At 44.2% G+C, this 11,494-nt stretch overlaps 1 protein-coding gene across 1 annotated transcript in view; it reads left to right on the plus strand.

Annotated features, from left to right (window-relative positions):
- CRB1 (crumbs cell polarity complex component 1) overlaps window positions 1–2,942 on the plus strand; it is a 118,902-nt gene extending 115,960 nt beyond the window's left edge. The window contains exon 12 of the mRNA XM_068140900.1: window positions 370–2,942. Coding sequence (XP_067997001.1) covers window positions 370–423 — 54 coding nt within the window. The 3' untranslated portion in view covers window positions 424–2,942. The remainder of the gene's footprint in view (window positions 1–369) is intronic.
- The last annotated feature ends 8,552 nt before the right edge of the window (window positions 2,943–11,494 follow it).

Genomic DNA, 11,494 nt, shown 5'->3' on the forward strand with positions numbered 1-11,494 from the left:
TAGTTCTTTTAAATCACAGTGTTATGTAAACACAGATGAAATGGCTTTTAATTCAAGCCCTTGGCTTAGCCCAGCCCTTTTTTTACCCTATGAGACACTGCTAAGGCACAAGAAAGAATCACAGAATCAACCAGGTTGGAAGAGACCTCCAAGATCATCAAGATCACCCAACCCTATCTAATCAACTAGACCATGGCACTAAGGGCCTCATCCAGGCTTTTCTTAAACACCTCCAGGGACATCGATCCTACCACCTCCCTTGGCAGCCCATTCCAACAGCCAATCTCTCTTTCTGGGAAGAACTTTCTAACATTAAGCCTAAACTTCCTCCTGCACAGCTTGAGACTGTGTCCTCTTGTTCTGCCACAGGTTGCCTGGGAGAAGAGACCTATCCCCACCTGGCTACAACCATCCTTCAGGTAGCTGTAGAATGCAATAACATCTCCCCTGGATACAATAAAGTTTGTGAGGTGCGATCATTTCTAGAAAGAGACATAAAAGTTGGACAAAAGAAGAAATATGCTTAAAGAGCATACAGTTTGGGGTAGCAAGCAAGACAGCAAAAACTGTGTGGCAGGATGGGAGACTGCAAGGGGAACAGGAGTAGTTTGTGGAGATTGTCAGATGCATTTCTTTAGCTTCACTCCAAAAAGCTGTGAGAGATCAAGAAGCGAGGCCAATTCTGCCTAGAAAGTGACAAAGCAGGAGAAGACACAGGAACCTCTAATAATGTGGACAAGCAATAAGTGGAGAATCACTGTAGGATTGCTGCCTGGAAAGTGCTTCGGGACAGAGAGTTCTGCAAAGTAGGGAAGCTGGAAACAAATTGGCCACAAGCAGCAGAAGCAGCTTTGAACTAGGAAAGTGGATGTAAGGAAGATGCTCCCACACGCCTGTTTTGGGGTCTTGGATTGCTGATCAATTAGCTAAAAGGAGAAATAAAACTGATAGAGAATAGCAGAGATGAAGAAAGAAAACCAGAAATTAAGTAATTTCAGAAATCACAGTAAAATGTTTATTATAAAGGTCTAACTTTGAAGTTTGTCCATCTTTGAGCATGTGCTTGGATAAGATTACTTCAGCAGGTCCTTTCCAGAATAAAGTGTTACATGATTCAAATTAAAATGATAAAAGAGAGAAAGCACAGTTGAAAAAGGAAGCTGTTTGCATGGAGAACTACCTTAAAGCATTATTGTTCATGTTGAGATAAAGCAATCACAAGGAAATGGCAGGAAAGTAATTCTGCTCTTCTTGGTGGCTTGACATTCTGCATGAAGCTTTGGAGGCAGTAGACAAATATTCTATACAGAGGTAATATAACACTTGAGAAAGAGATGCCACAAAGAATCTATAGGGATGAGGAAGGTCCCCAGGAACAGGTACAGAGGACGGACAAGCAGGGAAGATGAAAGCCTGAAGAGTTTTCATACAGAACAAAGAGAACTCTGGAGGAATATGTTCCTAAAGAATTAAAAAGACAACCATAAAAGCACAACAAATGGAAAAAAAATCATAGATTGAAATACGATTGTGATTTGTAGAAGGTAAGTCAAGGAGATAGAAGGCAGGGGGAAACCCTTTAATTTAAGATTAAATTGTGATTGCTGTCAGTCTCAGGGGAGAGGAAATTATAAAAATGAGTGGAAAAAATTCACACAAAAGTGAGAGAAGAGGGGGAAATGAAAGTAGATGGCACTTGAGGAAGGCAGAGGCAAAAGCTGTATCACAGCAAGTGTGAAGATGTGCTTTCAGAGAAATGAGGCCATAAAAAAGGGAGGAAGGATGATGATGAATCAGGAATGAGAAATGCCTACTGAAGCAGATCTGTGTGAGTAACTTGAGAGAGAATGTTTTGCTTCAAATAGGGATTCACATGTGAAATATTCAAAACTGTATTTATGGCCTACTAAGAAACAAACAAGAAAAGGCACAAAAGGCACAAATGTCAGTTCCATATCCACTTCCTGAAAAGATAAATTATCAAAGCAACACCCACAGAAGGCAGGGAGGCAAACGCTGCAGCTCAATGGCAGCCTAGAGAAGCACAAAAAGTCCCAAAGCATTATCACCATGCTATAGTGACCATGAAACACATGGTGAGGAAGACTGAGCCTTTCAGGCCATATCTCTGCTGAGGAACAACAGTTTAAACAAAACAGAATACATTATGAAGAGCATCTAATACCATCTTTGCAGAAATTTAAACTACAGATTAAGACTGATGTAGCAGCTGTCAAGTTATTTACTGCTCCTAAGCCTAGGGGTATAATAAAATGCATACAGAAGCACACAACATCTAAGAGTTGTGCTGCTACAAGCTGCAAAATATTGAGATTGGCTTCTGGTTTACTGAAAGCAGTGAAAATCTCCATTAATATGGAGGTACATCCACACAGAAGAACTAAAATAGTTCAAAACTATATTTGTTTAATCTGTCTTAGCATTTGACCCAAAAGCTGAAGGAAAAAATTTTTTTTCATGATCACTTGCATCCTATCCATTAAAGAAAGAGATGTGCATTATACTCCCAAATCTCAAACATTTAAACTTTCCCTTCACATCTAACAGCCTTCCACAAAGAAAGAGCAGATGCCAAATTAGAACATGTGATCTGCTCTGCACCAAATCCCTCTGAAGATCCCCAGAAGCAGTGGAAGGATGAAGCACATTCTTCCACTTTCCCAGGCTATTCCCTTTTCCCTTGGAGAGAGGTGATGCCCAACCTGTGAAACAGTGAGGAGCACTTCCATAATCCCAGGAATATTTACACTAGACAAATGTTGCAGCTGGAATTTGGCCAGCTCAGAATGATCATAGTGTGTGACTGCATAGTGTGCCTTCTCATTTCATGTGAAATTAACTGACCCTTTTCTGCAAGTACATTGTATGTTTATAGCTTAGGTGGCATATTCATATTGCTCCTCTGTTGTGTACAGAATCAAAATGACCAATAAATAAGGATTATACTGAGCCACATGCAACCTATATACATTTTTTTTTTTATTTATGGAATTATTTCATGATGCAATTGCAAAGGAAATTATCCCCAGGCTAGAACTATATTTGCAGTTTAAAAAGTCTGAATTGCCATTTGGAATCAAGTGATCAAGAAACATTTTCCATCCTTGGAAATGAGATGAATGTGCTCTGTGCTATGGTCCAAGCTGCCAGCCTCAGCACTGCAATCTGCACCATTCTTTGACTACAAGCACACCAACTGATCATCCTGTGCCCATCGTAGGGAGGTGTTTTGTGCTGGGTCCCAAGGTGGCATGAATCACTGCAGCTTCCCTGGAGCTAATTGGTACAAGTTGAGACCCACATGCTGTGTGTTTTAAATTACTGCTGTCTTTCCAGCACTGTGGATGAGTGCAAGCAGGAAAATGGCAGAGCTACAAGAATTTTTTTCACTTAATCTAAGTCCCCTTCACAAGAAGCTTTCTGCTCACTTTGAAAGCTGCTATGTTGCTTTTCAATAAATATCAGCCACCCCAGAAAACAAGCATCCTGTTGTCCCAAAGGCATCAGCTAGCTACGACTGAAAGGGCCCCCTTGGAGCAATTTAGCTATACTGATGCTCACAGTTGTGCTACAAGCTCCCGTCCAGCCCAGCCTGCCGTGACCACATCCCCAGGACACCATCACGTAAGGCAGATTTAAAACAAAGGAAACATCGTTCCTTCACTTTCATGCGCCTTCTTTGGGCCATGCCCAACCCTGCTCAGAGGGGCCACCTTAACAACTGACTTTCCCAATAGCACAGAGCACTTCAGGGCTGCACTTAGAGGAAACTGTTAGCAGCAGTAAGATGCTGTGAGGAATTGTATCCCAGACCATTCTGCCTCACTTCTGATCACTTCCCATACTCTACTAGGCTCCCAGCTGAGATCTGCCATTCCCATACCCTCCATCTTCTGATCCTCTTGGAAGGGGGACCTGTGTTCATCCCAGCCCTCTAAAGGACTGTTATGTAGGATGCTACAAATCCTCATACTTAAGAACAGCTCATTTGGTACAAATGCTACAACTAGGACAGCAGGCGACCATGACCTTTTTGGGGACAGCTTACCTTCTCTGCACGTTGACATGTACACTGACTAAACTCAGCCACCAGCAACCTGCTGTTTTACAACCAGAGCAGGGCACTCCAAGCACCTGCCAGATAATCACCCAGTGCAATCTGGTACACATAAAACACACAACACTGAGGAATTACTCCATAACAGGGCACTTTAAGCACCTGCCGAATAATCACCCAGACAATCTGGTACAATCGAAATTCACCACACTGAGGAATTCCTTTTATCTCTTACTTTGGTAAGTGTGTATCAGCTACTATTGCCCTGTCACTTATTCCCCATGAAGAAGACTTGCAGGCTGCCCAATGCATCCAGGTGGGTTTTGAAAGTCTCCAGAGAAGGAATCTCCACAACCTCTCTGGACAGACTGCTCCAGTGCTCTGTCACCCTCACTATAAAGAAGATTATCTTCATGTTGAGGTGAAATCTTCTACATTCAAGCTTGAACATGTTATTCCTTGTCTTATCACCAAAAAGAGCTTGGTCCCCTCCAGTTGACACCCACCCCTCAGATACTTACACATATTGATCAGACCTTTCACGGTCTTCTCTTCTCAAGACTAACAGCCCCAGGGCTCTCAGTCTCACTTCATAGGGGAGGTGCTCAAGTCCCCTAATCATCCTCATGGCTCTCTGTTGGATTCTCTCCAGCAGTTCTCTCCTGAACTGGAGAGCCCCAGACTGGCTCAGGAATCACAGATCAGAGAATTTTTGGCCAAGTTCCTTTTTTTGTGTTACTCAGTCACTTCTCAGCTATAGAAAACTGACACCTCTGAAAGCTGTTCCAAAAAAAGAGTGTCAGATCAGACATTGCAAGTCCATAGAGTTGAACAGCGAGGAGCTGACAACACTAAAATTTTGCCTATTGCAAAACATCACAGCTGGATGACTGGATGGGGGCTTTCATGCCCCACTGAAGCATGCCCGGGCTTCAAACTACTGGCATGTGTCAAGACACTGCAGAATCTCCACACTTATGAAAGATACATCTGGTGTGGACTTATTGGGAGCAGAGTAAGGCCTTGTTTAAATTGCACACATGAATTTGACGTGGGGAGAATGGGCAATGCCCTCACAGTGCCTCACAGTAAAAGCATGTTTTAACCTAAACTCCTCCATCTATAATGCATGCCATGAGGTGTCTTGAAGACCTCTTGCACATCGAAAAGCCAGAGGGTAAATTATGAATCAAGGCATAGGTGGAGGGCTGAAAGCCAGACAGAATTCTCAGTCCAGCAGTGATTTTTCTAGGTTTATGTTCTTTCAAATGGTATTTATGGAATAAAAACATATCAGGGATTTTATACTGCAGTCAATTTGGGCAACTTTGTTATGTTTTGACTTGGTTTCACTAAAGTTGCTTTTAATTTCCGCTTTTATCAGGCTGTGATTTTCCTTGCCCCCCAAAATCACTTGGCAAAGTGATTATATTTGTCAGCAGTTCACCTAAGTTTGTCAGACACCACCAAGACTGGCATGGAAAAGTAATGACTTTAAACCATCTTTCTCGATCAAGCTGCACAGGCCTTCATCTGGCTTTATGCTCTTGATGGCACTGTGCAAAGCACAGTGTTTTCCTCAGCTCAATATTGTCCACAAGGAATGCGTCCAGAGAAGGGTAACAAAGCTGGGGAACGGTCTGGAACACAAGCCCTATGAGGAACGGCTGAGGGACCTGGGGCTGTTTAGCCTGGAGAAGAGGAGGCTCAGGGAAGACCTTATTGCTGTCTACAACTACCTGAAGGGAGGTTGTAGCCAGGTGGGGGTTGGTTTCTTCTCCCAGGCAACCAGCAACAGAACAAGAGGACACAGTCTCAAGCTGTGCAGGGGGAAGTTTAGGCTTGATCTTAGAAAGAAGTTCTTCTCAGAGAGACTGCCCTTTGGAATGGGCTGCCCAGGTGGAGGGGTCAGTGTCCCTGGAGGTGTTTAAGCAAAGCCATGAGGCGCTTAGTGCTACAGTCTAGTTGATTAGATAGGGTTGGGTGATCGGTTGGACTTCGTGATCTTGGAGGTCTCTTCCAACCTGATTGACTCTGTGATGACCTTTCAGCTTCCACCTGTAGCTTCAGCAGAAGCAGGGTTTTCACTGGCACGGATTTCAATAACTAGCGATGACCAAAAGCTGTGTTTCCAATTTAAACCCTCTTAGTTACATTTGGCACCTGAAATAAACTTTACCTGGCAGCAGGGATTCAGACACACTGACAGCGGTTCGCGCACTGGTAGAGTGAGAGCAAGCTGAAAGGGCAGGCTCTGCATGACAGTCTTAATTACCTGTGGCTGTTTGGGCTGCAAGCCTTCCTCACCTGGAGCACAACTATTTGCAGCCCAGCATGCTCACAGGGTACAGTAGTCACAGCATAGGTCAGCCTGGGGTTAAAGAGCTGCTTTCTGCCCCACAGAATAAATCACTTCATGCCTTTCATGCAGCTAGTACAAGGTATTAACAGATTTTACCTCTAGGTGATTTCACAATCTTTGGTCAGATTAGAAAAGTCTGCAGGGAGGATGTGTGGGGTGTTCCCACTTATTTTTGCTCCAAGTACAAAACAGCTTAAACAATTAAATGCAGCTTTAGCTGCCTCCAATCCTCTCCTCTGCAAGCAGGCAAATGATGTCCCAATGATAAACTGTGTGCATACAGTAGGGACAGGGCGTTCTGCCTGAACCACAACAGCCAGCTTGAGACCACTGAGAAGCCCAAGGGTTATTTTGGAGTACAAAGCACAAGGTTCTCCTTTCAGGCCATCTACAGCACTGTTGTTTGAACACCACCTCAAGCCATGGATGAAATGACCAAGAAAGATCCCCAGGAGTCACCTTGACTCTAACTCTAGTGACTAAGCAGTAAAGAAGCAGACCATGCAGGTGCACTGCTTTTCTTCCATGGTTTCTGGCAGCACACCCACATGTGTGGGGTGACCCCAGCTTTGCCAGAGATTTAATTATTTCCTTGGGCACACCATTATGAGGTTGAGGTGAGGGTTGTTCCCAGTAAATCAGCAGGCTGACACACTCCTTCTTAACTCTATCAAACCTCAGTTTCCAGTTGAACTACCCTAATGTCCAAGCATTTTCTCTCAGCCAACTATGTTCATAGACAGCTATGTTAAATTGGGAGAATGTAGCCAGGTGGGGGTTGGTCTGTTCTCCCAGGCAACCTGTGACAGAGCAAGAGGACACAGTCTCAAGCTGTGCAAGGGGGAGTTTAGGCTTGATCTTAGAAAGTTCTTCACAGAGAGACTGCCCATTGGAATGGGCTGTCCAGGGAGCTGTTGGGGTTGACATCCCTGGAGGTGTTTAAGAAAAGCCTGGATGAGGCACTTAGTGTCACAGCCTAGTTGATTAGATAGGGTTGGGTGATTGGTTGGACTTTATGATCTTGGAGGTCTCTTCCAACCTGGTTGAATATGTGGTTCTGTGAAATCTGGCCCCCAGGGAGAGGGAGGCTCTGCCAGGTTTTAACATGAGAAATGAAGCCTGAAAAAGAAGCTGCAGATCTGCCTTCAAGAGTGGCACAGTGCTGGCACAAGCCACTAAATCAGCCCACGATCATTCCAGTCCAACAGAGTCCAACAGAGGGCTACCAGGATGATTAAGCGACTGAAGCACTGCCCTGTGAGGAGAGGCTGAGACCTGGGGCTGTTCAGTCTGGAGAAGACTGAGAAGGGATTTAATAAATGTTTATAAATATCTGAGGGATGGGGGTCAAGAGGGAGGGGACAGGCTCTGCTCACTTGCACCCTGGGATAGGACAAGGGGCAATGGATATGAACTACAGCACAGGAGCTTCCACCTCAACACGAGGAGGAACTTTTTCACTGTGAGGGTCAGAGAGCACTGGAACAGGTTCCCAAGAGAAGTTGCAGAGTCTCCTTCTCTGGAGACTTTCAAGACCCATCTGGATGTGTTCCTGCGTGACCTGTGCTAGATTCCATGGTGTTGCTCTGGCAGGGGAGTTGGACTCGATGATTGTCAGAAGTCCCTTCCACCCCATAACATCCTGTGAGCCTGTCATCCAGTTAAAAGCTGTGGGTAACAGTGATCACCAGTTCAGAAAAATATGTGGCTGTGCTCAAGACCTGCATGGACTAGATTAGCCTGTGCTTATCAGTCACTCCTAGGATATATTTTCCTCATGTAGTTGGTCTGAGCTGTAGAAATCATTTATCAAACTTTCTGTCACTGGGGAAAAAGAAAGGAAAAAAACCCCACCCAATTACACAAGTGCTGGTCTGCTGACATTTAATACAAGACAAGGATGAACATAAAAAATAAAAAAAGTTTAAAAAAAATCTTGGTCCAGCAACCCAAAGGACCAAATACAAATCACAAACTAGGATGCAACTAATTAGGCTGAAATGCCAACAATGTTCAGTATAGCGTTCAAAGGAGCTGTGGTGTCAGGCTGCCACCATGACCCCCATTTCGAATATGCCAAGGGGAAACGTAGGAAAGGACTGAATCAGGTAAGTTAAATACAAATATTTTAAAATGACATTTTAATTTCTACCTTAACCATTTTAACATTTTCGATATTGTTAAATAAGCACAGTGCCTGTGCTCAGAGAAGGCCAAATGTCAGATGTTTGTATGTATTATTCAGCTCAACACTTGAAGTACAGAACCCTTCTCACTGCCAAACAGGTGGTAGGTATTGTATTAGCTAAAAGGAAGAGGGAGCAGAAAACTGAAAACTGCTGGCACTGTAAAATAGGATCCTGGGGTGCATTAAGAGGAGTGTGTCCAGCAGATTGAGGGAGGCTCTTCTCCCCCTCTACTCTGCCCTAGTGAGGCCTCACCTGGAATATTGTACCCAGTTCTGGGCTCCCCAGCTCAAGCGGGACAGGCATCTGTTGGAGAGAGTCCTGCTCTGGCAGGGAGGCTGGACTTCAAGGTCTCCAGAGGTCCCCCCCAGTGCCTAACATCCTGGGATCCTGTATATTGCTGAATGCAGAGTCAGTGCTACTACAGATCTGAACAAAAAGGTCTGCAGGGAGACTGGGGGGGAGCAGCTTACAACTTTCTGCTGTACCTGTAATCTCTGAAGCACATTCCAAAGCACAGGGATCCAGAGTCTCCAGCATTATCTACCACAGTTTACATTTAAGTCTCCAATGCTAAACCACTCTCTAAAAACCCAGGCTCCAGAAGTTTTAAGTTTTAGGCCAAAACCTAAAAGTCAAACACGGTTTTTGTCTTTGGCCTTTGAACAGTCCAGGCTGAGAAAAGCAGCCTCTGCCCACCCTGAACTCACAGAAAGGTTCTTCATTATTTAAGATAAATTCAAGGGACTGATTTTATACCAGAACAAAACTACTTGTCTTGGAAAGTATATTGATTGAGCTGTTCACAGAACTATACATACCTGAAAAACAAACTCCTGTGAGCAAATGACTTCTGTGGTAAGCTCCACATGGTAGATGTCTCACCTGTGATACTGACTCTTTTGTAGGCCCTTAACAATTAAAACCACACAACAGATCTAAAAGAAAAAGGTTTCCAATCATGTTGCATAGATTCTTTGTAGCCCCTGTTTTTCAGCGCTACTGTATGTTGGGCTTTGTGATGTTTTGTTGCTCATGTAGGTAAGAAGTAGACCTGAGAAAGAAAATTAGCGAGGCCATTTACACCATCAGGAACCTCGCCTGTCGACTTTCAGGAAGAATGTGGAACAGGCAGCCACAGAGAGGAAATTATATATGGCCCATAGCATATTCCAAATGCCCTTCCCAAGCTCTGCTTTTAGAACTAGCACTTGTTTACATTTATCATACAGAATTTGTAACAAGATTGACAACCTCTGGGGTTTTGAAGATTAAGAAGCTGCTAGCATTACTTTTTTTCCAACTGATGAAAATCTGCAGACTGACTGCTTTGCTTTATCTGGATACCAGCAAACCCACACCACCACTCCAGGCATCGCTTAGGGGTTGGGTTTTTTGTTGTTGTTGATGTTATTGCTTGTCACATCAAATAAAAATCTATCCTCATGAATTTGATATAAGTTACATTTCCTTTGTGAGCATGAGGTAAACACAGAGTGAGCTCTGGAAAGAAAATGCAAGGCTTTGTCCATCCTTCAGGTGTGGCTGCAGCTGCACCTGTATCTTGCTGTATCTTGCAAAAGATACTTTCCAGCTGCTTTTGAAGCACAACCAAGAAGCTACTAATGCATGCATTCATGATTCCTAAAAAAGTCCCCAACAAGACACTGCTTGGAATTGTGTTTTTCCCTCAAATGCCACAATCCTTACTAAATGAGCCAGCTTTCATTCTCTGGCTGCTGCCATGTGACTGATACACCAAACACCTCTGAAATAATTTCTCACAGACAAGAGGTGCAGTTGTATCAACAGGAAGAGAATCCTGCTGCACCATCTGTATAAAATTAGCCAATTTAACTTGGATTACCTTGTCAATTCATTAGCTCCTTGTTTTCTGAAACATGGGTTCCTCCCCTGGGAGGAGTCCTCCCCCTGAGGAGGAAGGGGCAACAGAGACAATGAGTGATGAACTGCCCACAACCCCCATTCCTTATTGCCCTGCACTGCTTGAGGGGAGGAGGTAGAGGATTCAGAAGCAAAACTGAACCCAAGTAGAAGAGCAGATTTGATCAATAATAAACTAAACATTTTATAGAACCATGGAATCAGAGAATTGTTCTGGTTGGAAAAAATCTCTATGATCACAGAGTTCAGCTGCTGACTTAACACCATCATGGTCATTAAACCACGTCCCAAAGTGCCATGTCTACATATTTTTTTAACACCTTCAGAGAGAGTGTCTTCCACCATCTCCTCGGGTAGCCTATTCCAACACCTGAAAAAAAGAAAAATAACAGGAGAAGTGAAGGCCAGGACTGGGTAAAAGCTGCCCTCAGCTTTCTCCTGCACCTTGTCCACCAGGGACAAGGGTTCTTCTGTGTGGAGAGGCACAAAAGGGGAAGCAGAGTGAGAGAGGTCTGCTAGGCTCCAGACTCAGGGACACATCTGCAGAGCCTCTCTGTGCAGATTGAGTCTGTTTGCCTGTGACAGTAATTGCTGAGTCATCTCCCTGCCTCCATGTCAACCCATGAGCATTTTGTTGTATTTTATCTCCCTTGCCCAACTGAGGAGAGTGATAGAACAGCTTTGGTGGGCACCCAGCATCCAGCCAGAAAGTTCCAAATAAACTGCATTTTTGCTTTTATTCCTGATCACCATTGAAACCAAGAGGTGCTTCCTGCACCAGCCTCTCCCCACCAGTAGTACAGGGGAAACAAGACAAGGGCACTAGACATGCCATGACTGCCAGAGCCATATAGCCCAGTAGTACCACCAGGCACAGAAGGGGCTGGAGCCAGAGCATGAAGGGAGTGAGGAAGGAAGAGTGGGTGAAGATCAGACTTGCATGCTGAGTGAGGTGAGGTCCCA

The sequence above is a fragment of the Melanerpes formicivorus genome, unplaced genomic scaffold (genome assembly GCF_026170545.1).
Source record: "Melanerpes formicivorus ecotype bairdi unplaced genomic scaffold, bMelFor1.0.p_v2 SCAF_7, whole genome shotgun sequence".
Taxonomy (NCBI): domain Eukaryota; kingdom Metazoa; phylum Chordata; class Aves; order Piciformes; family Picidae; genus Melanerpes; species Melanerpes formicivorus.